At 36.5% G+C, this 27,663-nt stretch overlaps 1 protein-coding gene across 2 annotated transcripts; it reads right to left on the reverse strand.

Annotated features, from left to right (window-relative positions):
- Positions 1 to 42: 42 nt before the first annotated feature.
- Positions 43 to 22,893, reverse strand: LOC105056937 (E3 ubiquitin-protein ligase PRT6). 2 transcript variants are annotated; one of them, XM_010939319.3, is made up of 18 exons: positions 22,552 to 22,893; positions 20,588 to 21,691; positions 19,061 to 20,301; positions 18,829 to 18,969; positions 13,555 to 13,798; positions 12,742 to 13,464; positions 11,449 to 11,646; positions 10,520 to 11,178; positions 7,724 to 7,769; positions 6,985 to 7,633; positions 2,918 to 3,126; positions 2,275 to 2,810; positions 2,086 to 2,190; positions 1,901 to 1,967; positions 1,739 to 1,816; positions 1,094 to 1,162; positions 746 to 846; positions 43 to 622 (listed from the first exon to the last, which is right to left on the reverse strand). In XM_010939319.3, exons 1-17 carry the CDS (start codon positions 22,621 to 22,623, stop codon positions 772 to 774), a joined length of 6,216 nt encoding a protein of 2,071 aa, XP_010937621.2. In that variant the 5' UTR covers positions 22,624 to 22,893; the 3' UTR covers positions 43 to 622; positions 746 to 771. The 2 variants fall into 2 exon arrangements, with proteins under 2 accessions (XP_010937621.2, XP_010937623.2); XM_010939321.3 differs by having other exon boundaries at positions 413 to 559.
- Between the last annotated feature and the right edge of the window lie 4,770 nt (positions 22,894 to 27,663).

The raw sequence follows: 27,663 nt of genomic DNA on the forward strand, positions 1-27,663 counted from the left end.
ATCGGTTACCGAATAGAAGTTCATGAAGATAACACTTGGGAATTTAAAATCTCCCGTAATTTTAATTAAAGAGCTAGACAGATGCTACAAACTTTGGCGGCTTAAATTTTTGACGGCACTGCTTACGTGAGTTCATCCACGACTGTACATGCTGAGATTCATATGCTTGATTCACAATTACCAACTTACCAATGAACATGAGCATGTCCATGATTTAATGCACATCAATCTCAGCTTTTTCACTATACATTTGAGAACCACAAGTGCTTTAAACGCCCCATGAGCCATCACCACCCCAGAAACCGCTTGTACAGCTTGCATCACCGACCAGAAAACCTGCACAGCTGCAGGAGTGCTTAGGTGTGCGAGAGAACAAATTAGATTAGAGGGGGCTCTCTCTCTCTCTCTCTTGGGGATTGTAGACGTGCATGAACTGAGAATGTTGGCAAATTATCGTGATCATAGAATCGTGCATAAAGCCTTTCAGTGCTCCACTCTCTTCCCCTGCGGACGGTTCAACTCTCCAAAGGTAACTCTTGGCGTCCGGATGAAGTCGAACCTGTTTTGTGCATTTCAGTTTTCCACTCAATCCCAATAAAACGAAACCATCTTGTCATTTTTCCTTTTTTATTGAGAAAAAAAAAAAATACTCATCAACAAGCGAGAAAACACTGCCTGGCCAGACTAACATTTAAGTCAAAGATCAAGTTCAAAAGATGAGGCAAGACCAAATTTTAGTTCTGACCTTTGAAAAGAGTTTCTTCAAAAGTTCTAATCAGCGCCAAAAAAACTAATGGTTGTTTGGCGAAGTACTTCAGAAGTCCGATCAAGACCATGAGACGCCACCTATATCATGTGGGAGTTGAATCAGACGCACAGTAAGAATTATACAGCAGATGATAGAAAAAACAATAATTTAAGAGAAATCGATCCACAACAAGATACAGAGAATCAATTATCTTTAATTAAAAGCATCATAAAAACAATCAACAAATCTAGTTCAGGGCTTGCCACCTTAAAGTTTGCTCACCATTTAAGACAATCATTGTCCCAATACACATCACAAGAAAACATGAAAGTAAAATTTGCTCACCAAATATGCAAGAGCTGCGTAGCGCGCCTCACTCAAATATAAAGGCTTTCCTCGACACACATCATGATCCTGCACCGAAGGAGGGAGTACGATGCACAAAGAAATCAGTAAACAGAGAAAAGGGACTATCAAGTGGTGAGCTTATTCATGAGTCTGAGAGGACACTAAAGATGTATCTGCAATATTGGATCATGCAGTATACTTGAACATGATGTATAGGAAGCCATCAGATCTTCAAACTAAAATTAATTATTCTCATTGCTTGGCAGCATCACTTCAGTGATCGTTTTCTTGATTACACCAACAATAAGAACTAAAGTAATCCAACTTCCTTTGGTGTTCATGCTTCTTTCATTTCCAAACATTAGCTTTGACTGTTAACGGGACAAGTCAAGCTGTTAATTTGAAATGCAGATCAATGCCTTTTAAGGGGTTGAATATTTGCTTCAGATTTAAATTCCAAATGCTCATGCATGGAGGAAAAAGAGTGGCAGGTAAAGCGGGGGCGGGAGGTTCATACACTACAAACTTCAGATTGATTTTTGACTTTGGCAGCATGCTAGTCAAATACACAACAATAACACATTGCATATTTAAGGCGGATTTGTTTACCATAGTTCTGGATCTGTAAAATAATCTAATTACCTCCTCACCAAAGGCATCCAAGTAGAGAGATGGCCAAAAGGCTTGCCTTGCTGATCTCTGCAGCAAGATTATGGTTTTCTGTAACCAAAACAATCATCATCAGTTATAGAGCTAAGCAAATGAAGTCACCTCACAGCTGGAGCACTGACTATATGGACATACCCTCACCAACAGAAATACACCTATACCAGCACCACAAACCGCTGCATGATTTAGGCATTTACTTGTCCTGAAGGAGAGCATCAACAATTCAGGTAGTGTGATGGTACGGAGATATAAGAGCACATATAAGAGCAAACCATGGACAAAGACTTTATCAGCATAGAATTAAAGAGTATTATACGAACCCGCAGCATGGCTTCCAGTTTGAAGAGCATAATTTACCACAAAGCAAGCACAATGCAGGTTCTTCCGGGATAGCCTTGCAAATGAAGCATTGTAGCTTTACATACCTGTTTGATGACCATCAATCATGTTGAGTTGAATAATTAAAAGCATTTGTTACCACATCTGCTTTAAAATATTTTGATCCAAACCTTTGCAAAAGATCCTGGTAAAGCCGAGGTAATTGCATCAACTTAAAGGGAACCGCTGGAGTGGAAAATAAGACACCTCTATGTTTACGAATTCTGAACACCTCGCAGAAATGCTTGGACCATTTTAAGGATAAAGCATGCACAACCTCATCTTTCAGAACTAATTCCAATGAGGGAATCTGAAGCATATCCTCCAATTCCTTTATTCCATTAAGCTCTATAGTGAGGTGGTTAGTAGCATCTAATGCATCATTGTTTGTACGAAGATTCGACCATTCCCAAGTATTGGAACTATCATAGAGTGGGGCCAATGTTGAGGATTTTAGCAATTCCCAGAGTAATGCACATCTTCTTAGATAAGGAAATGTTAATCTGCGGATCATATCCTTTGGAAGACAAGACGTATCAACATAATTTGAGACAAAATACTGTCGAACAAGTACAGATTCTGCCATACTCTTGCAAATATTATTAAGAAGGCCATCACCAAAGCTCGATATGTCAAAACCATGTTTGCTATAGCATGCAATCAAAGCCTGCAAAGTAATATGTCCCCAAATTGAGGTATACAAATAATGAGTATGTGCTCAAAACTTAAATATGCAACCACAAGTTTTTTAGAATGATACTCTTGTTTATATACCTGAACAACACAAACTGCATAGAAGAGATGCACAAGAGGGATGAAGCATTCACTGGACGACATAAATGGAAGTGGAAGGCAAAAAAGGACCGACATTAACGAAGAAAATGAATCCTGTGCAAGAATAGGATCAGCAGCTTGTTTCCAAAACTGAGCGTCGGGAAATGTTGCACCCTTGTCAGAGCATTCCAGCATGGAAGAGAATGTACCTGCCAAAGGTAAAATGAATGGGGGGCTGTAAATCAGTGCATTTGACGATGTCATTACACTAGTAAATTTAACTTCCCCTTTTCTTTTTATTAAAGTCATGCACTTATTCTGAAGCCGCCAAAACTGTTTATTAAAACCTATTAGAACACATATTTGAAAGAAATTAGTTCAATACATGTTTATATATTTTTTCTTGTACTTTAGCTTTAGGCTGAAGCCAAAGTGTTTTGGCCAAACTAAATTAGTTTTATCAAAAATCAGTCAAAAATCTGTTGACTCAAGATTTCAATGCTCACTATTTTGCTTACTACATCATTCAGTCATTTCTTCTTTCTTTAAGAAGAGGGAAACTTGTTTATCAGTGGTACAGGTCTTTAAGTAGCATGGTCACAAACTTGAATTCGCTTTTGCAAGTATTCAGAAGATATAAAGATGTCTTAAGTGTTGATTTCCAAGAATTTAAAAGGAAGGTGATTTTCAATCATTTCTCTGTATGACCAGTTTAACATGCAAAATACGTAGACATCTCTTATGTTCAATCAAATACAAAATCTATGGCACTCTTTGTAAGCATCATAAAATATAATTGTTATTTTCTACCTTTCCCCGGTGTCTATAAGACCTTGTTACACTAAATGAAACCCCATCCCCCACCCCACACACCATGAGCAAAAACAACAGGAGGGAAAAAAAAAAAGAGAAACCAAGAATTAAAATAAATATAAGTTTAACTTTATTTAGTTATTCCATACCAAACAATTCAAAAACCAGAAACTTTTAAATTTTAACTGGAATGCAAACATTAGGCACATAAACAACATGATATACCAATTATGAAGTAATTTTCTTGATGAATTTCTTTTATTTTAATTTTTCTTCACAATGTTTTAAATGGAAAAAGGATGTGCATGCATTAGAAGCAAAATACTAGTGCACCATCATACAGTCACATCCAAATTCCTTTTCTTCCACAGTTCCAAAAACCACCAAGAAGATCCACCAGAGACATTGGGAACACCATTGAAACATGGAAACAAAAGAAATATCTTCACTCCAAATGAAAGCAGCATTGATGGTGATGGCAGGATATCTTCGATCTTACTGTGCAAGTATCACAAATCATTGTTTTAAAAACCGCACTGGACCGGTCAGACAGGACAAGTTGTTCAGGTTTGTTAATAAGACATGACCTGCAACTAAACCAGTAGAAACAGGGTTGAGCCAGCCCATTTTTTGGGAAAAAAGAATGGTGGCCTGGGTCATCCAAAACCAGGTTAAATGGGTTTAAAAATTTGTATCCAAACTGTCTCACTGAAGATTCAAACATCTGATCATTTACACGCTCAGGAGACATTTAATCACTGAGAAAAGGTTTATTATGATACTTAAAATAATATGCAATTTATTTCAAGCACATTATTATATTTCAGCAATAAGTTTTTTCCTTTAAAAAAAAAAAATCTTTTGCTCTTTGATACAAAACCAAAAAAATAAATACACCTCACTAGATTGTTTTGGATATTTTTATTTTTTTATTTAAAATAATTAAAAATATAAATAAGTTCTACGATTCTTTACATAACAAATTTAATTCTCTTTCATACAAAATCAAAAAAAAAACTTCATTTTATTCTTTTGGATATCTTCAGAACTTTATTATTTAAAATAATTAAACTATCAATAAGTTCTACATTATTTGCTATATTATATATTTTTATATTTTTAAAATAGATAAAATCATGATTAGTTTCTAATTGTACTACAATTAAAGAGTAATGTAAAATATAGACCCATATCGTTTTAAGGTTGTATTTGAAATAGATAATTTATCACTAATTATGCATTTTTTCTAATATTATTTCTAATTAAATAACTTGAGAGTTTTTTAAATATTTCTAATTATAAACTGGTCTACTTGGTTGACCTGGCAGTCAGACCACTAACCCAATGACCCAAACCCTTGGTCAAGTTGATCCGCAGGACATTTTTAATAACCATGTCACAAACCTCCAATTTTCTTCCATGCACTGTGAAGAATCCAAAATCAAAACAAAAGACAACAAGAAGGAGATACAATCTTGCAAAAACATTTATGGTCTCCATCACAACTACTGAAGATCAAAGTGTAGCTCCCATCTGTGAGGTACGTAGAGGTTTCACTTTCAACAAGAGGTCCCACTAAGCTTCTTATTTCTAAAATCTAGAGGTTTTGCACAGAAGACTAAGGTAGCACTTCAAAAATGACAACCAAACTTCATAAACCTCATCCGCAAGGACCGCTCCATTTCCCTCTTAAACAATCCTTGATAAGGACCTCTACCTTTATAACAACCAAAACCATTTTGAGTTATGCAAGGGCATCCCACGAGTCTCCTCACTGTCTTAGGGTGCTTCCTTACCTCCTAATTTGAGCTCAATCCCAAGATCAAAAATGACCAGCCATCAGAAGACCCCTATCCACATTTAAGACCCTATATTTGAAAAATAAACCCAAATGCCCATGATGCAATAACTGATTCTGGCATGGCTACTCCACAAAACTCTCTCTTCATCCCCTTATAGTCTAACCTCAGGATGCATTTACCTTAGTAGTGAAATTTATATTCCATTTTGTGCTAGGACCAAACAACCTGCTCTTTTTTCCCCCTCATACATGATAAACCGTTTCCTAAATGGATCCCTGATTTCACCAGCACTTATCTTTAAACCAAGTATCTTTTAACCCTTCTTAACTTGACAGCCACCTTGTCATAATCCAAACTTCGGAGTACAGAAAAGTAATTAATGGCCATGTAAAATGCATCATGCTATTAAATGCTTATTTTGGTTCATTTTCTAAATTATAATTAAATGGATATCAATTTTTACTCTAAATTCCAAGAAGAGCATCTCCCCCTTGCCGATGCTGACCACATAAAACTTGTTCATAATGTTTTGTCCATCAGTTATATCTTTCTTCATGCATCTAATCCAAACAAGCTTCATCAGAAATCAACCATTAAACATGAACCCTCCCCCCTGGATCTTCAAACCAAAAAAAAAAGGAGGACAAATACACCCTAATTTCAAAAAGATAGAGATTCTCGTTATTTTTTTAAATCAACACTCGAAGAAACAGCCCGTCAAGTAAACATCAAACAATACTCCCATATCAAAACAGAAATTGAGATCTATTATACAATTTAATGATATAAGAAAAATGAGCTTGAAAACGATACCATTTAAAAGCCAAAAAGTGAATAGAGTTATTTGTTAATTGAAAAAAAAAAAAAATGATTCTGCTCACAATCAGGTGCTGCTGCCCAGTCTCACAAAAATCTTCCATCTTCACAATACCATCCATCATAACTAATATACCCATCCTATCTGCTAGAACAGAACTTCCTTCAACAAGTGCATAAGCACAGTAGATCATGATGGCAATTTCTTACATTTCCTAGTTGCAATATGAGGACATCAAGTAGACCACAATCATAAGCAAGCTAATGAGCAGCAAACTTCAGATAGAAGATGCAAACAAAGCATCACATGAGCCACAAGGCAGTTGGATTTTTTTTAAATGAGATTGCTACCCTTCACCATTATGATAACCCAAATAACCACATACACACACACACACACCCCCCCCACCCCAAAAGGAAAAAAAAAAAAAGCAATAGGAACCCGAGTTCATTGCCTGCTAATAAATAAACATCAACAGCCAGAATACATACAATGTTTACCTTTTCCAACTTGTTTTAATAAAATAGAAATTTTCAACAGCTTTGAATGGTAATGTCATTCACATGCAACATATAGCATGGCTGATATTCACAAGACACCATTAAAGGTCCGAAAGAAAACATTTGAAGCCTTACCTCTTGGCTCATCAGCATTTGACAAATTACTATCCCCTGACACAGCAGAACAAATTGACCCCGCTAGAAGTTGAATGCCTCTGAACCTCAGAAGCACTTCTAGACAATTTGAACTGCGAGCAGATTGAGCAACATGAAGTAGGAATGACAATATGGATCCACTAGAAGAACGGAGTTCACCATATAAAGATTCAAGGCAAGAGTTTGAACCAGCGGAATACATGTTTGGCCTCCCACGAGCAGCAATTTCTGTAGACATAATAGAGTACTTGAGTGTGTCCCAGAGAATCAGAGAATGACTGAGCCAGCCAGATGCTGACAAGCTACTATAACTGTGAGGATAATACAGCATAAACAATTTTCGCAGTGCAGGCTCCAAAGCTGGTTCTATGGTTTCCCTCGGCTTTCCAGAGTAGGCTTTTAGGAATCTGTTTTGTCCAACCATTTTTGCTGTGCTTTGAAGAATGGATAATGCAAGGGGAAGGCGTAAAATGCCACCAACCAGATCTGATGAGATTGACAATAAATTAGTCTGTGTTGCACTATTGACTGATGATGCTGTCTTCCTCCAAGCTTTATTAGAAGTATAAGGGAACGCAGGGAGGATAGAGTTTGCAAATCTGCGACATACTGGACAAAGTAACTCTCCCTGGAAAAAGCAAAATATTAAGGAAAAGGTAAGAAAATGAGTCATGGAAAATTGAGTGCAACAAAATATCATCATGGAAATAAATCTTACCAGATCTGGGTCGACAATGTGGACTCCCTCAAAACCAAGCCTCCGTCTGAAACATAGCAGGAAAACAAATGGTATCAAGGATTTTTTTTCAAAGAAAAAGCAATAGTCAACTATCAATAACAAAATTTCACTAATCCAATCAAATGTGAATGAAATATAATTAATTATATCGGTGTGATGAGACCAATCGTCATTAAGTACTATTTTGCCCAACAAGAGAGAAAACGTGAGCACATCTTGTCAGTTTTAATCCATGCAGGCTAATATTACATAGGATTTGGATCCTTGTTTCCATACCAGAATATTTTGTCAGTATAATTTGGTTAAAACTTTCATCAGCTAATAACTGAAATCACCCTACTGGTAGCTCTAAAACCTGGACTTCTTCATGGCAATACAAATGTTTTAATCAAGATGACTGCTCCTGTTTTAATACTGGTATCTGATCTCATCACACATTGCTTTTGGCTTCTCTCGCATATATGCTGTTTTTCTTCTCCAAAAACTTCTTCTTGAAGTAATTTTCCATTTGTTATTAGTTCAACAAAAGATACTACACAATATGCAGTTTCCATGCGCTAGTGCAGGTAAGTGTCCGTTCAATCTGCATGTCCACAAGATATCCTGCATGATTATATCTAATATTTGGATACAATTATACGGTAGTATGCAGATATAGATCAGAAGTCAGAACACCTATGGCGCAACATATATACTGGAGCAGACACAGATTACAACTGCTGTAAGATTCTGTCAGTACAGCTTCAGGGAACAACTTATCAAACAGCCAAGTGACTCAAGCAACCTTGCATTTATTTATTGAGAAATAAAGGATTGAGGATGATGAGGTACAAGAACTGCAAAAGAGCTTAGCATTTGCACCAATAGAAAGTAACAAGACAGAGATTGGGATGGTACAGGCACATAAATTGAAAACAACATTTGCTTGGTTAAGAGGAGCATCCGAGAACAGGGACTTTACTTTCATTTAAGAGAGGAATGAAAATGGTGATCGAAGAATAAAAGAAGTCTGACAAGAACGCTTTGATGGAAACAGCCTCTCCTCATACGGGGGTAAGGCCGCGTGCATTTGACCCTCCCCAAATCCCCCGCAATAGCAAGAGCCTTGTGCACTGGGCCAACCCTCTAGAGAAGAACACTATGAATGAGTATATGGCTCAAAATAGGTAGAAATTGAGCATGATTTGCACAGCAAACTTTAATTGGTGGAATACAGATTGTTTTATTGCAACATTCATGATGTTATCTTAGTAATCAGTAACTCAGCAAATTACGTGCACTTTTTTATCTGACACAATAACCCTTTAAATTATTCTTGTACAGCCGAATTATGCAAAACTTCAGTGATGCAAATTTCAAGAATTACTCTGAATTACCCTTTTCCTCCTGTGATCACTTAGGTATCCACTAAAATATTGATACATCAACTGTTTTAGACCTATTTTCCTATTTTTAAATGTTATAATTTTGAAGAGGCATATGGTAAACAGGCAGCAAGGCTACCCCAGTGCTGAGGTGGACACCGAGCCAGAATAAATTTAAAATATCTACTATCATAAATTGTCTACATATACAATATATTTTGTCCCCGAACTCAATTTTGTTCTAAAGACCCTGAGTTTGAATCTTTTCCAACAACAAAGAGCGGATTCCAGCTTTAGTTTCAAATTTTTGTCAAAACTTTGAAATTTCACTTTCCATGCCCTCCCACCCCATTCCCATTAAAAAAAAAGGGGCGGAAAAGAAAAAGTAATGACACCATTTTAAGCAAAAAATACCTTGCTAAATGCAGGAATATGTTACTTACAAATACTATTTGTCTAGAGAAACTTTAGAAGTTTGGTCTCGCTAATGCATGAGATAAATACACAAAAGAAGTCACATCTCCACACCCATCAGCTAGTCTTTACCTTTCATAACAAGACCCAGGCTCGCTCAAACTTGTCTTAACTAGGAATTCACCACCATTCCATCAACAGAAAAGAAAAGGGAGAGCTGTAGTCCACCTAGGATTATTGGTATTCCAGGTTGAAAAATGACCATAGGACATTCAAATTTTGGTAGATCACCAAAATCCGCAAAGCCACCCTTAGATATAGATGTTAATTGCCAAATGTCGCACTTGACCATATTGCAAAAAAAAAAAACAAGGATCTTTTTAAGTTCTTAATTCCTATGCAACCAGGCAAGTTAAGTTTCTCATAAGATATGGTTGTAGCGAACATCCATATTCAAAATCTATAGGAAAAAAATATGTTATTGTGACTTCCTTGGTCAGCACATCAAGGAAATTTTAACAAAGCACATTTTCACATACTACTAACAGGTGATAAAATCATAAGCATTGGAACTGATGTGGTAAAGAAAGTGAAGAGGCAAGCAGGCAACATTAATATTCTTTTGGATGAAGGAGTGTAGCTTAGAACCACGTAGAGCGGTTGTAATATCCTATAGCAGATTTGTCTTGAATCATATCTGGAAAAAAAAATACTTGATGCCCAAAATCACAATTGTTCAAGAAATTCATGGTATTATGAGAAAAACTTCAGTTGTCTTCTCAAAGAGTGCAACATTCCCATGACACATTAGGGCACATCTATCTCACAGTCATTCTTCATTTCCTTCTAAGAAAAGGATATCAAACATCAATTAAAAGGAACTCTATAAACAAATTCTAATTATTCAAACAAGCTCAGCAGTTAAATGTATCATTAAAAAAACATGAAACTTCTGTAAACAAATGTATATATTCCAAGTCCCATTTGCACAGCATACCGTTGTTTCAAGGATGACAGATATCGATCATGACACTCCTGATGCACAGCATGCCCACAGGAAGAAAGATGAATCCCATCACAATTGCTTGGACCAAATCTATTGAATTTGGCAGTTGAAGAAGTAGGCATTGACGATAAATTTTCAAGATGTTGCAAATTATGAATGGAAGAGTGACGTCTTGAAGTTTCTCTTGACAAAAATGCAATGCACTCTCCAAGCACAGAAGACCTTATGTTTCTGTTTTTCTTTGAAACTACTGGAACATGAAAAGTAGAACATGTCTGTTCACCATCCAGTGCCTCTGAATGGAATTCAATATTACGTATATCCCCTATAATAGACTGATAGATTTCATCCTCCATCATCTCAATCGACAATGTGTCTGTGCCAGTATCACATGATACAGCAGGTAGTTGATTTCTAATATCGGGAAACCGTTCTTTAAAAAAGTATAGAAATGCATCACCTTCTGCAGGTTCTATATCAATGGAAAAATCAAGGCCCGCTGCCTGAACTAATTGCGCTGGACTGCTTGAGTCACCACTAGATGCATTAACAAGCCCTTCTTTTCCAACTGGTTTTATCTCCTTATCCAACTGGCCTCCATCTTCCCATGATGGTGGACCTCTCTCGACAAAACTTGTAAGCCGAGATTTCTAATTTCAATAAAGTGAAAACAAGAAAGTATAATCAATAGTCGGAAATAAAAATGAAAACCAGTAATTTCTTGATGTCATACAATTTCTGCTGACAGTTAAAAAGTGAAAATCATGAGAAGACTCAATGATCAGTATGCATCTGCAAGCACTCTAGCAAGCAATTCTTTTTGACAATTTACTGAATATGAGATATAAAAGTATTTCACTATGATATTATCTAAAGAATGCCCAACATTCTGAAGTAAATTATCAGAAACATATACTTACCTGGAGAAGAATCAGGAAGCATAAAGGACTCTGGGAATCTGGATCATGACAAAGGGCGCAAAGTGGTGATGATTCCTCAGGGACATGATCAACTTCTGGATTTGACACTTCCTGCTTGGATATCGGAACATCTGGTTCATCATTTGTCATGGACTTAAGGCTGGCGATAAATCTTGATTGTTCCGCTCTCATTTTTGCCTGCATGTACCCAAAAAGCAAGGAAGACAAGTAACACAAAAATAAACAAAGTTTTCTTGAAATAGGATGAATTTCCTCAAAACAAAATGAAGCTGCTTCTAAACATGCCCACAGCCCATTAATATAACATGCAATATTTACCGCATGCCTATCTGGCATATATGGATCAAGCAAACATCAACCCTGATTTTTCATACATTTGAAATTCATGAATAGCCCCATGACCAATCAAATGAAATGCGAAATAAATCCATAGAGAAATTGGTCTATTAAATATTATAATGGTCTCTTATATAGATTATTTAGTAATATCATCAAACATCACATGAAAGGTCATAACATATTGTAATCATGCATAAACAGTCAACACTTGTTTCTCTATAACAACATAGAGAATTGTTCCAAGAATAATTCAATGACCAAGAGAGTCCAGTACTAATTGTGCCAACGAAGTTTGAAAAAGTGTAGTCCGATGCTGGGGCAACTTGAAAATCAAAAGATGAAGTCTATACGCTTCCTCTTGATTGATCACCTGAGAAAGATTTATCTATTTTTTCCTGGTTTAAAGATTTGAGAACAGTAGGCTATAACATGAATTTTGACAATTTACAAATTCAAGTAAAGGTGGATATGTATCATCCCATGAAGAGCTTCTCAGAGGGAATATATATTATATATAGCTAACAGAAACTAGATGTGCTGGCCAACAACTCTACATGCATATATTTTATTTCTTTGAAAGTGTGAATAAACACAAAATCAATTTTCCTCAATCACCTAAATCATTTTTCTCATGTCTTTCATCTTCAGGACTTCACCTTCAAATGCCCCAAGGAAACAATCTTGCAAATGACAAGCACAAGAAACCACATGCTGTTAGGGAGCACACAGTCAAATATATCAAGCTGATAAGTTATCGCACATGTCCATGTAATTTCCCACAGCTGTAGCACAGAATTTTTTTTTTAATAATAAAGGAAGGATTAATCAAGCTTGAAGGTTCAAGACGAATACATAGGTTAAACTTTAAAATAGTTAGTCAAAAAAATAATCTATACTTGATCACACGAACAAAGATAAGCTACAGCATCTTACCATTATGGCAGCCTGATGCTCTCGTGCTTTTGCCCTACGCTCCTCAGCATCAGAAGATGATGCGGAATTCTGAATGGTGGGATCGGGGAACTGCTGAAGCATTTGATGGACCATATCTGGCGCCAGTTGCTTCAGAACATCCATGCAATCAGTACTCAGCTGAGCAAACCTCTTCAATAAATTCTCAATCAGAGAAGAAATGTTACACTGCCTTGTCTCAGAAAAACTGTTATCCCTTTCTTCCTTATGCATCCTCATTAATGAAACTAGCAGTGACAACAAGCTTTGATTCTTCCAGAAAATAGACTCATTAGTGGCACCTATACCAAACTCTTCACTAGCATAAGTCAATATAGGAAAACAACCTTCTGAAAAGCTTATGCAAGACCGATTATCATGAGTCTGTGAATCGCAAATATCTAATGCTAAAGAAAGTAAGTGCAATGCTGTTATGAGAACACTGTCAGGAGTACGAGACACTGTCGAAACAGCATAAAATAGAACCGCACGGACAATTTCAAGAACTACTTTTGATGTAGCAATTCTAGAAATTGTGGTCAAGGGTTCAAAGACAGCAGTCCATCGAGGAAGCTGAACATTAAGTGCAGAAATTTTGCAGAACTGGAAATATCTCTCCTCTGCGACTTGCAAATCCCTATAATTCCAGCGGGGATGATACAGATCCAATTCTTTCCAGTAAGCCTTACGAAGAGAATATTTACCCTGAAATGCAGGAAGATATCAGTTCATCTCAACAGATCACAGACCAAAATTTTCGAAACGAGGAACATATATTACAACATGGACCAGAACCTGCTTCATGCCAGATGGATTTGAATACACTGCAAGCATATCAACAACATTTTGAAGCTGGTTACTCTTTGAAAGATCACGAGGAAGAGCTTTTACGAGCTGGCTATGAGTAGCATCTCCAGTAGCTAGCTTATAGACCAACTCTCTCTTCAAATTTTCAACGAGGGAAAGTCCAGAAAAACGTCGTTCTTTGACTATTTGAATGATCAAAGTGAGCATTTCCTGCACCAGAACTGGCTCATACCTGAAAATAATTTTTCCTTGAGGCATTTGACTGAAAGATCTGTTTAATAAGTAATTAAACAAAATGCAGATATGAAGGTTCTGTACTATAGATCGAAGTTTTTAGTAAGTAATTACAACTGTCCTAGGAAGTGCAATCTTCACACAAGTTCTGCTGTTCTGTCCAAATGCCAAGAGCAGCACTTCTACTACTAAATGAGAATATGCATAAATCTAGGACAGAAATAGATGATAATCTGCTTCTCCAATAAATGCAGCAAAAATTATTCTACCATGATAGGGGATAAATATGTGAAAGAAAACATAGTTTCTAAAACTATTCCCAATGATATGCAACTCTTACATACTAAAAGCTTTCGATATAAAAGTTTGGGCACTCAATGGTCAATTATAATATAGTTTGAATCTACGAGGAACTTCTGCAAAACAAAAAAATAACAGGTAAAAATCATGGACAAATTTCTGAAAAGTAGAATTTAAGTTCAAGCTATTGACATACAGGGAAAAACGATAATTAACAAAAAATGAACTGAATTCACATAATGGAGTTGTTAAAGCACTTGTTATGAACTAATGAAAATTTTACCACAGCCATGCGAAGATTGCATAATTCATGCCGTCAAAGATTCAAGAAGCCAGTTAAACATATTTCCACTAAATTTTTCATCTAAAGAAGAAACTTTCAAATCAAACTAGACTAGAAAAATACTGTGCTTTTCAAGTAAGGTTGGAAGAAAGCTACATTGCAAAAAGTTTTACTATAAAGGGGAAAAGGCTTCATCAATTTATAGCTGCAGGAAAAAAAATGATCCATTGCCTTGGGTCACATGTCCAGCGTTGGACTCAATTTTGCAATACACCATGGTGAAACTATAGTAATTGACATTATTCTTTACATGCATTATTGACCCACACCATCTTCCAGTAAATTCAGTTTTCTTATCCAGTCCGTTCCCAAATCATGATCACAAGCATGGACCTAATTAAATGAAAGAAGCTAGAATAAATAATAATGTTCTGCAGAAAATAAGTAGCAATGAGGTCTCCAACATCTCTCAAGGACGGTAGTTAACAAGATTGCATTCTAGGTGTTCTTTATCCCTTAGTGAACTATTGGTAGCATGCCAATTTATAACTACATAATGTTCAAATAAAGTCATGATGAACAACATAAACCATATAGGAGATTCTCAGTTCAAAAAGAAAAAGAGAACGTTGGGTTTTGTGTGTGTTGGGTTGGGGGGCACAACTCTCTTCAACCATAGTGATGCCCCCTCCAAATCCCGCCCTAGCAGGTGGTCTGTACCAGGATTTTCTTATCGCATCAAAAAGTGGAAAATATATCAGTAAAAAACACCCTGGAACTTCAGTCAACATAAGTTACAAAGTTGCAAGCTTAATGTCATCAGCCAGAAAAAGGAGAATAGAAGAGATGTTAGAAGTTACTTCTAGCTCAATCCAAGGAAGCTGGATTTTCCTAACCATAAACCGCCCTTCCTCACTCCTGTATACACCAGTAATTACATATTGCAGACTCATACTAATAATTACAAATAGTAGGGGAAAGAAAGGGACAGCATAAGGAGATATGCCAACCTATACCTCTGTCACCCCCAGATCCATTCTCAAACACCATTGCATATCGCAGAACCACTACCATTAATAATTACAAAGAATTGAGGAAATAGAAGGGCAATAATTTGATCGGGCTGAACCCATACCAACACCCCCCCCCCCAAAAAAAAAAAAAAAAAGATATTTCATATTGCATTTCTACTACTAACAATAATTAACAAGGTTTTGAAGGTAAAAAACAGATGTTGCCAGAATCTTTAATACTGCTTTTATCAACAGACCATAAGGCTATCCCAGACCCTCCAACTCCCGCCCTAGCAGGTGGTCTGTACTAGGATTTTCTTATCGCATCAAAAAGTGGAAAATATATCAGTAAAAAACACCCTTGAACTTCAGTCAACGTAAGTTACAAGGTTGCAAGCTTAATGTCATCAGCAAGAAAGAGGATAATAGAAAAGATGTTAGAAGTTACTTCTAGCTCAATCCTAGGAAGCTGGATTTTCCTAACCCAATAAACCTCCCTTCCTCACTTCTGTATACACCAGTAATTATATATTGCAGACTCATACTAATAATTAAAATAGTAGGGGAAAAAAAGGGACAGCATAAGTAGAATATGCCAACCTATACCTCTGTCACCCCCAGACCCATTCTCAAACACCATTGCATATTGCAGAACCACTACCATTAATAATGACAAAGAATTGAGGAAATAGAAGGGCAATAATTTGATCAGGCTGAACCCATACCAAAACCCCCCTCCCCACACCCCCCTCCCCCCGGGAAAAAAAAAAAAAAAAGATATTCCATCTTACATTTCTACTACTAACAATAATTGCAAGGTTTTGAAGGTAAAAAATAGATCTTGCCAGAATCTTTAATACTGCTTTTATCATCAGACCATAAGGCTATCCTAAAGCTTTCGCACCCCTTGCTGATGTTCTTCAAAAAACCCCATGACTGCCCAACAAAATGATTCCATTCGAACTTCATCTTCCTTTGTGCTGAAAAATCCAATGCCAAGCGGTAATGGCGAGAAAATAAGTCTAGCTTGTATTAACCATGGCCAGCACAATTTCAACACATCAATCAACAGCTGGTCATATAAAATACTTCAACTCTCTCAAGCCATGGCCATGCATCGCTCGGTAGACACAACATAGCTTTACCTACCTTGGCTAGTGTGGCACATGATAGCAAATTTAATTATTTTGGATTCTCTTTTTTTTTTTTTCTGAATTGATTAGTTCCGCCTGTTATTAATTATTTTACCTTTTGTAATTTGACCCATATGTTCAAATCAAATGTACTATAGCATCCATCATTGAGATGTCATATTATTTACCGACCACACTCACTGTGGTGCTTGATACTAGTATTTTACCTCTTGCTGTGCACTGACTTCTAATCAGTTCCCCCATGCCGACTTATTCACTCTTTTATCTCCGTACCTATTCACTACCCGGGCTGTAATCATATGAGGTTCCCTCAACTGGAAACCTTTACCACAACTGTGCAAACTTCACCTATATTAACTATGTGAGTCCTTTTGCCCATATCCTGCAATTTATCTGCAATAAGTTCTTTACTAGCTCAGATTCTTAATATAGGTATATAGTGTGAGGCTGTAATCAAAGTTTAGATGACATGGATACAAATATGGTAAATTTTTCTTCAATGACAGAATCATATTAGTGTGCTCTTACTACTACAATCAATTATGAAACTGTTAAGAAGCTAGTTCCCAGTTCCCACATGTTAGAATTTCCTCAAACTGCAAATGAAGGTCGAGATAAATTGAAAGGAGGGGGTAGAAGTCAATATTGTAAACCATGAGTCAGCATCTATATCATTGTTATCTTCATCCCAGGGAACCACTGCCAAGGTATTTTTATGGATCCATAAATGCGCACACATGTAATCCCTCCATCTCCACACCACACCCCCCCCCCCCCCGCCCCCCGCAACGGAAAAAAATAAAAAGGAAGAAAAAGAAAAGAGAAAAGATGCAACATAAAGCTTAAAGCAGTCAAATCCAACACCTTGTGAAAACAAAAATGCCTACTCAATTAGTAATCAAATTCAGGGCTATGTTCTACTATCTGTAAACTCACAGCTGAGTTGCTGTGATACAGGAAAAAAATCAAGACCACGCCCAATCTGCTCTACTTTGAGGGAGTTAAATGTTTTTGACTTCATTCTGAACTCAATCACTAACACATAATAGCTGAAAATGCAGTGAAACCTTAAGATACAGAAGAGAGACCCTAATTCAAACAAGGACAAACTAAACAGAAAAATAGCTGCATTTTTTTCCTCGATTATTGTTGAATAAGCCAAAAACCAGTTTGATACATGAATCTTCTCTTCAATTTTCATTACTTGATGATCAATCCACAACAACCAAACTCATTATCCATGTTTTATTTTTAACCTGGAAAAGTATACCCCATTGTACTGCCCGAGGTAAAAAATGATGTAAACAACAAGCATTATTTCACTGACAAGAATGGCTATACAATTTCTACCCCACCAGTTCTGGTCGAAAGTCGAGAAAGTGGTCTCAAATGTATGCATCATTTTCAATTAAGCGATGCACAGAATTTTGTAAAGGATGCACACTCCGCATATGCTAAATCATTTTCAATTAAGTGACACACAGAATTTTGTAAAGGATGCACATTTAGAATATGTGGCTCTTGACAGAGCGGATTAGCACAGAGGGATTCATGCAGCCAACCCCAACCAGTTCGGGATTAAGGTTTAGTTGAGTTGAGTTGACACTCTTCACATATTTCACTTTTAACAAACTGATTAAACCAACCAAAATCAGCAATAATGACCAAGCCAAGTTTTGAGATTTTGCAATGCTATCTGTTACTAAACCTTTTCTAACAGCTTTACAAGGGAAGAGAAAAGGATCCAAATTTGACTGGTTGTAAGAACAACAGAAAACATACAATGACTAATTCTAATCCAGCATTATTTTCTTAAGCATCGCATAGGAACCATATTTGAAAATTTGAATACCAGATCTTCACGAACATCAAAATATAAAAACAAAAGGCATGGTGTCCAGTGGCATAGTTCACAAGAATAAAAATTTAAAGAAATACTTTTCTCTACTAACTCAAGTATGTCACTGTCTTATGGGAAGTTTAAACAGCTATATGACATCTGCAAGCAAAACTTCATATGAAAATTGAGCAAGATACTACACCAGAATATAAGAACACCATAATTCTACAAACTTGTGGCAACATGAAAGTGGCAGCAGATGCTTCATTGTTTGCTTACCTTTTCTCTTCCACTGACAAAGAATATGCTACAAGGCATTATCATAATTTTTGCAATGCATGCATGAAGTAAACATGAATAAACTTTATCTCAAAAAGAAGGTGAGTGAATGCACATTTGGCATACCAACATGCCTACATGGAGAGATTAGATGCTCACTCATTATGCTCTGCAAGATTCAGAGATGTGAAATTTGATAAACCAAATCTTTCTTGAATTCTCCTGACAAACAACTCTGGAGGAGCTAATGCAGCACAGCATTGCAACAAAAAAAGATCAGATTCTTGCCCTTGCTCAAACCTAGAGAGGAAAGGAAAAGCAAAAAACTCAGGTTAACTTACTAAGGATCTTATTCTAATTGTAAATTCAAAAATTTGCATTATAGACTCACCACTGGACAGAACGATACCACTCAGCACTTAATATGGCAGCATCACCATTTTTACGCCACATGCCTGCACGCACTTGAGCACAAAATACCCTCAACCTTAGTGGATGCTCCATCACAAAAGCAGAAAATCCACAGGGCTGTAAACTACCCAAAACCTGCCCAAAAAATTCATGGTGATGTGCTGATGAAGGTAGCGAAGAAATCACAATTGCCTTCTCCAGCTTTTCAGTTTCACCATAACAAGTTTTCATTGCTTCTCGCAATAGCAATGAAAGCAAACGATGTAAAGGAATGTGAAACGATATTTCCTGTGAACTGACATCATAAACTATATCAGGCCAATCAGCCATATTCAACAAACCCAATGCTTCCAATTCTGTTCCAAGGTCCACCTCCAGAAGACTATCATCTGACAATCCACTTGTAGAAGCATGTTCAGTATACATGTCTGCAGTGCCATCAACATCCATTGAATTACCATCAGTCACACCATGAATAAGGGGATGACCATGTCTCTCATGAAGCTTGCTAGGTGTAGGCACTTGATCTCCATCAATACGCTCCCTAGACACAGATGTCCTGTAAACCTTGTTACTATTTGTGCTCTTCTTTCTCCTAAACAATTTCCTTCTCAAAGTCGAGAGATTATAACCACCGCTATTAAGAGCATCAGAAGAAAAGGAATTATTCCTTGGAGCAGTTTCTGGTTCCAAACATCCCTCAAGAGCCTTTAGGCATTCAAAAATCAACCATATGGCAGAAGATGGAATAGACAGGTGATTCCGTATATCAATATTTACATCATGATATTGCAATCCAAACTCCAATCCGCTGTTTCTGCTGCTTAAACTGCTTGTAGAGCATTCTTGAGAAATCCTTCCCACTTTTATATTGCGCAGACTATCACTGTCATTCAAACCTTGTATTCCAATAACATCCTTTATTTCTTTAGACTCAACAACAGATAATGCTCCTGGCACCAAAAGAGTATTGACATGGCCGAGAAAGTGCCCCAAACCAAATGGTGCAGGCAGATGTTCATTTTCTTCTTCAGTGTGAAGACGTGTCGCTCTCTTTAGAGCATCCATGCCTTGTACAAGACTTAAAAGTTTGATCCAAGTTCTTGAAATATCAGGCCTCTCATGAGCAATGTATTTGGGAACCTCCTCATGGCTCAAAACATACCGTGTATCTTCGACAAGACGAATTGTCGTTTCATGCAGATTCGTCCATTTATTTACCTGCAAAAAATGGTTTCTTATCAAATTCACCATGATATTACATATCCAACAAACAATGTGATTCAAGATTGACAGGAATATCCCCAAGAATCAATAAATCCATAAGACCAAGTTGTTCTGATAATGGGTCAGACTGCTGCATCCTTAATTAATCTCATAAGCAAGGTAAGTAAATGTTGAAAGTAGCAGGCAAAATTTTTATAGTGAGGCTATTCAAATGACAAATACAGAATAAATTTGGGGCTGATGCTATGACATTGGGGAAAAAAACACAAAAATGTGTTACCTGTATGCGATTATCTTCTCCAACACAAAACAGAAAAATATCTCTCAAGCATCCCAGAAGTACACCCAACAGATTCACTTCACGTACAAGTCGTGGTGTCAGAGTAGGCACTGTGAATATTTGCACAGAGAAAGTTGATAGCAGTGGATACTTTGCAAGCATCGAATCACTACGCTCTTTGATGATTTCACTAACAGTCACTGGATAGTATCTCGTGAAAGCTTTGGCAAACTCATACTTGAAAAGAGGTTCCCCAAGCAATTTTAAGAGCAACTCATGAAGCTTTTTCACAACATCGTCATCCAAAAACCTCTCTGCCCTCACAAGAACATCTAATAAACCAATACACTGAAACATTCTTCTTGAGATGAAACTGAGAAGGCTTTCACTACATTTGCAGAAGTCAAGCAACATATCAACAATCACATAACTTAACTTATTTGCAACCTTGCAACACACATCACTGTGATCACCTTCTCTGAGGCACTTCTGATGCTCTGCTAATGAAACCTTGTCCTTCCAACATGCTAGAAGAGCATCCAGAACAGGTCCCACAGAATTTGCTAAATTCTCGGGGAGAGGTAGGATCTGTTCCGTGCCTTTATGCTTTGAACAAAATCCTTCACGTTTCCAGGCGGTAATATCTCCACAATCACAGCATCCACCACCAGTGTACATGATGGAGTAGTCATGATCCTTGTGATTTCCATTCTGGAAACATGGAACGCATATTGCACAGGTTGGGTCATGCTCACATGTTCGGCAGCGGTAGGCCAGATCATTTTGTCCCCAAACAGCCCCACACACAGCACGTTTGCCAGCAGCTTTTTGAGCCAAATCCTGCAAAGATGCCTGCGGTTCACCCTCAAACATGAGCCATTGTAACCACAACATGCTCTCACCAAATTCTTTAACATTGATGACACTGGAGCTTCCTCCAGTCCTTGATTTAAATGATCTTCCAGGCTCAGATACATCTACATCAGTTGGTAAGATGGCAGACACGATCTCTGGAAGAAAGGATCTGTTCTCCTTCACAAAAGTTACAAGTCCCCATTGAGACTGTTCCACACACTCCAGGGGAACCCCTTGCTGAACAAGTCTCTGAAAATTTCAAAGACAATATTACGATCACATTAAGCAGGAAATGTGGATGCATTTCAGCTAACGTGAAATGACAAACAAGCCATCAGAAATTCAAGAAATTTTTGAAGAAGAGGGGGAAAAAAAAAAGAAAAAAGAAAATATGGCCGTGTAATGCATTGCTGGAATCAGCTATAATTAATGAACTAGAAGATATTCATCGTTATTAGAGAAGAAACATTGTCCTCCGACAGAGCTTCATTTCCTTTTAGGCTACAATAAGTTGACTGATGTCCTAGTGATCAAATTATACTTTTTCTCTAAGTGCAGACGGATAGGACATTTTCAGTAAAACCCATCAACATTTTCTAGCGAACTCGCTTCCAAGTGTCATGCCCTGCCATTAATTCTGTAGCAAATTTCCACTTAATACAGTAATTTTAGTGAATTCTCACAGGAGTCTGGAGCAAGCTACTAACATTTTTTTCGACTTTCTTCTCCAAAAAGACAAAGGAATTGAAAAGGATCGGTAAAATTCGTGCACGAATCATAAGAGAAAAATAGTAAAAGATTCTTCCTTTTCTGCAAGAAGATTTGATGATAACACTAACAGCTTTTCTTGCAAATGAACACCTCTCGAATCCTTTCAAGATTATAAACCCAATTCCGAAGCAACCCTTTCTAATTAAAAGGAAAACAGGACTCTCTACCAAAAAAAGGAAAACTGGATTAAAACCAAAAAATTGAAATCTGAAGTCGAAAAGGAAAGAAAGGATCTTGACGGCTATAACAAATATCCCAAACCCCCGCACCCCCTCGCACGAAGAAAATCAAACACACACATGCACAAAGAGAGATAACGAGGGATTATGCAGTCGTGCCTGGACGATGCGATGTCGGGGCTCCCGCGGAGAATTCCGCTCCGGCGGTGAATCGACCTCCATTCCGGCCATAACCCGAAACCAATCCACGCAACTGCAGCAGTTCGATCTCGAGGTTCGTCGCCCCAGGTTTGCGGGCCGGAAGATAGAGAAAAAAAGGAGATGGAAAGAAAGGGTTGGTGGGCTTCTTTCTATCTAACAAACCGTAACTTTCCTTCCAGTCTTTTAGGGTTTTCGGAATCTATCGTTTCCTCCCCTTTTTTACCTTGGCGGTGGTCGGCCGGGAAAAGGCGGTATCCCGTGGCGTTTTCTTGGCGCACCGCCACCTGCACTTCCCTGTATTCGTTCGCCTCAGACCAAACTGCGACCACCGTTCGTTTTAATGTCCCTAACCCTCCTGAAAAAGGAGCTATTGGTTGGACCAGGTCCACCAGCTCAACGGAGGATCAGATCGACCCGCGAAGCGATGCAGGGACGCGTACATCCAGGGACGAAAAAAAAAAAAAATTCTCCAGGGGAGGATGCAATACAGACGTAGCGCTTCGTGGTTGGATTGATCCACCGCTGAGCTGGTGGGTCTGATCCAACCAATTATTGGACCTTCTAGAGGAGTTTGCGTCCTGGCATGATAAATAAGCTCGCCCACTATCTTTTTTTACGGTAGAAGATTGGTGCCCGCTTCTGATTTTTTTTTTTTTTTTGAAGAAAAATAAGACGATGGAGAGATTGACGCAAGAGGCATCTTCTCTCAGCGCAAACAGAGAGAAAAAAAAAAGCACTAGAGTTGAAAATGGAAGCGTATTTATTTTTTTTTTGGTAGAAATATAAGCGTATCTTTAAAGAAATCGATTGTAACCAAAGAGGCACGTATGGTTTTTTATATGCCATCAATGTCAAATAACATATGATTAATATTGTTATCTACTAAAATAAGAATTTTTATTTTAAAATATTGAGATTTTTTTCTTCAATACTAAAATAAATAATTATACTTCAAAATAATAATTAACAAGCTCAATGGCAGAACATCAAAAAATGAACATTATTATTTATTTTGTATACATATCTAGCATATGTATATTAAAATAGAGTTTTTGCCGGTGCTGAGCTCTTTATTCATCATATAGATGCCGATTTCAATAATATTATTAATAATTTTTTTATTTGAGATAATAAATAAGATTCTTATTTCATACAGATTTTATCAAATATAACAACATAATATAATTACTAAAAAGTTTATTGATTTATTAAATTATATTAAATAAAGAACTTTTTATTATTATTACTAAATTATACAAAAATTAGTGAAATTATTAGTAACAATATTTGCTTGATCTAACTTATATCGATGAAAATATTATTTATGAATATTATGCCCCATCTATATCCCACATAGATCATTAGATTATATAAATATTTTATTCATTTTCATCATATTTTTATGATCATAATCTTATTTAAAAATGAAAGAACATTCAGCAATGACTTCATTATATGGTATTTAAATATTTTTTGGATATAATATTTTTTTTATTTTTTTAAAATAATATAATATTTTACTATCCGAAAAATATAGACTTATTTTATCGAAAAGGTATTTGTAAGGCCTAGCACTATTTAATATTTGTGAGGTTTATCCCACTTCCAAGGTTTGACCATAAATTATTGTGTTGATGATGTTTAGGTCATTACCGCTTTACAAGCAATTCATTTCAGATGCAACAGCATCAGGCCAATTGCATCTTCTTCTTTTTTTTGGTAACTTAAATGTCTTCTCTTAAACATTTTTGTATGTGTCTTGAGCATTGGCCATTTTGCTTGTTTTTTTTTTTTTTTGCATTGATATGAGATAGAAACTACCTAGCTTTCATTGGAAAGCCTTGTAGAAGGAACAAAATTTGGAAAAGCATTTTCCACTATCATATTCCAAATGTATAGTTGACAAATGTGATAGCATGAGATTCTTGGGCAATTAAAACTTGAGTACCACTTAACCAAACGTCAAAGGAAAATATGCCTACCATGACTGAGAGGAGTGGAGGTAGCAGGAATTAGCCAAGACTAAATGGCTCCACGAGAAAGCTTTCGTGCGACACCCCGCACAAGTTTCAAAATAGAGGTGCTGGAGAGAGCCCAAAGAAGCATCCAGAAGGGAGACTAGGGATTAAAAAAACAAACATAGTAGCCTCCTAGTTAACATATGCATCCCATTGAACCGGACGGTGCTCACCAAAATAAAAATTTTCAATTAATTAGTCATTGAGAGAATATAATTCTTTGAGTTCAAAAAAATTAAATAGAACAAAAATGATATTTTTTATTTAACTTTATTTATTTTAACTTTTCGAAGGATTGATTGTGGCCATTGGTTAAAGGAAGACATTAGAGGATCTAAGTTGTCCATAAATGAGACAAACTGTCATCCATTTATTGATTAATTTTATTAATCTTTTAAATTGAGTGATAATTACAATCTTAATATATTTTTTATTAAAATTTTGAACTAAAAAGTGGAGGCATGAATAATTGAAATAATTTATCATTATAGCATAAAAAAATCAAAATCATATTCTTTTTATTTGATATAAAAATATCAGTTGAGTTTGCCACAAGTTAGATCTTAAAGTTATTTCATCTATTTATATAAGGCTTTCTATCCACTAAAGAAACCAATCCATCAAAAATTCTTATAGAAAATTTTGAGGGCGATTAACAACTGATTGCTTATTTATTTATTTTGAATGAAAAGTGCACAAAGATCTTTTTCTCTCTAATTTTTATTAATCTCTATCCCTTTCTTATTGGTCTGAACTTTACAAATACCACATCATCTTATCCATCACCCATTAGGATCCAATTGCTTCTTCTTTATATACATCCCTTATTGTGAGTGTCTTCAGTGCAGTAGTATTGAATATGTTCTCCCTCATCATATTTAACTACTTATTACTAAATCCATAGCTCGACTTCCCACAACTAATTCCATCCAGTCACCTATATTTTTTGAAATATTTGAACTTGTCAAGTGACATATAACAAGTGTACCGAAGATGTTCTTCTCTCCTACCTACAACCCCATAGGTAGCATTTCTCTAGATTAAAATCTAGAGCAGATCAATGTGATCTTAGCATACAAAGATAATCCATCGTCCATGAGGATCCGATTGTTTCTCCTTTATTCATATCCCTTGTTGTTAATATTTCCAGATTACTAGCATTGGATATATTCTTCCTCATCATATTTAATCAATCAAAACTAATTCCGAAGCTCAACTTCTCAAAACTAATTCCAGCCGGCCACCTATATTTTTTGAAATATTTTAACTTGTCAAGTGATATATAACAAGTTTATAAGACAAGTATGTCTCTCCTACCTACGAGTGCATTAGAATAAGGAATTTTTTTACAAAAAGAAAAACTATCTGGTTATTATGACCATGAAGAGTAGCAAGAAAAGAAAAAAAATTAGAATCGTTAAGAGTTCTAAAGGAAAAAAAAATGCACTCATAGAAATCTAGCTTAAATAAGTTCTGTATATACATAACACATGTTAAATAATAGATAATAAAATGCTGAGAAGCTTGCATCATACTCTAGAAAACCTCGGGCAATATTCATTCAGCCATATATAGCTGCAATTTAGCTTAAAGAAGGAGTGCGACAACACAACAACCAAGACAACGTACTAAGAAAGGGAATACCAAAGCGTCGAGAGAAAGGGCAATTAAGGAGAGAGAGCTCATCATTTAACCATCTGGTACTACGTGCCTTTCTTTGGGTAGGTGGGAAATGGAAGCATCATCAAGCCTCCCAACTACTGCTTTGAGTAAGGTCCGAAAAGAAACGCAGTTAAATTGGAAAAAGAAGAAGAAGAGGAAAAAAAAAAAATCAACGCACTGTTTTTAGGCCCGGCTCCCGCTATTGGATGGAAGACAGAGAATGGATATGATTTATTTAGAAAGCATCTAGATACATGTAACAGTGTCTTTTCTCTTTCAAATATTTTCTCCAATTGCAACAACAACAACGAAGATATCAAGGCTAGAATAGCCAACCAATTGCAGACTAAGAATATAAAATCCCTTTCATTCAGACACACGGAAACGTCAAGAAAGTTGCACTTCTGGATAGACATTGTATAGAATCCCCAGCTGCTTAATTAAAAGATTAAATGGAACAAGTTGCAGAGCTTGCACTGATCCACCAACAAAATAAAACCCCATGTATAACGACAAAATGCAAAACATCATCTTTTTACCTGCTATGATATTGTGACCTTTGAATCATCCAAATTGACAGATATCCCAAGCAAAAATTTAGAGAATATGAAATGCTCGCAAAGACTTAGTTTAGGAGACAGGTAATTCCAGCAGGAAGCCGGTGCCATCCAGAGATGACATGAAACCTAAAACCGTATATCACATCACTAGATTTTGTCCGACCGCTTTAACAACTTCTTTTGTGATTCCCTTTTACTTTTTTTATTTTTCAAACGAGATATAAAAGTTGATTTTTTTTTTTTGATAATTCACTAAATCTCCAAGAACTTGCAGTCATCATGATAAAGCTCTGAAAAGAAGTTAAAAGAAATCGATTAATTCTACTAATCATTCTTTTAGATGACAAAAGGTGGCTTTTCTTAAAAAGAGGGAAATGTGCTCGTACTATAAAATTAACCAGGCCCACATGCTTGATGATGCACAACTAAGACTGGACAGTATGGTGTATCTTTAAGCCCAAGAATCAATTATAACGTTACATGGGACAAGCAATAGATAGCTATCCAGAAACACCAAAGAAGGTACATCCAGGACTAGCTCCATCTAACTAGTGTTGGGGCACATGACAAACAATGTAAAGCCGTGATCCCTTGAATGGATGAATATTTTCCCTTCCACTCCCATGTAACTTGATAGCACTCCCACTTCCACCTAATGCAGCTCTCTGATTCTTCTCTCATGGAGAGATCAACAACCAAATCAATATGGATACATGAATTTAAAATGAGAGCAGCTGTAAATACTTGAAGTGTGCTGAGGCAGAAAGTTGCCTAGGTAACCTGAGAGAGAATTCCAAGATAACATATGAACCAAGCACACTCAATAAAAT

Source organism: Elaeis guineensis, chromosome 14 (genome assembly GCF_000442705.2).
Source record: "Elaeis guineensis isolate ETL-2024a chromosome 14, EG11, whole genome shotgun sequence".
NCBI lineage: Eukaryota > Viridiplantae > Streptophyta > Magnoliopsida > Arecales > Arecaceae > Elaeis > Elaeis guineensis.

Excerpts from the sequence above, each read along its gene's own strand:
- LOC105056937 (XM_010939319.3), bottom strand. The coding sequence starts at position 22,623 with ATGGCCGGAATGGAGGTCGATTCACCGCCGGAGCGGAATTCTCCGCGG. Across the intron at positions 13,799-18,828 it reads AATCTTGCAGAGCATAATGA|GTATGAGCCAGTTCTGGTGC; the intron begins GTGAGCATCTAA and ends AATTATTTTCAG. Across the intron at positions 7,634-7,723 it reads ACATTGTCGACCCAGATCTG|GGAGAGTTACTTTGTCCAGT; the intron begins GTAAGATTTATT and ends TGCTTTTTCCAG.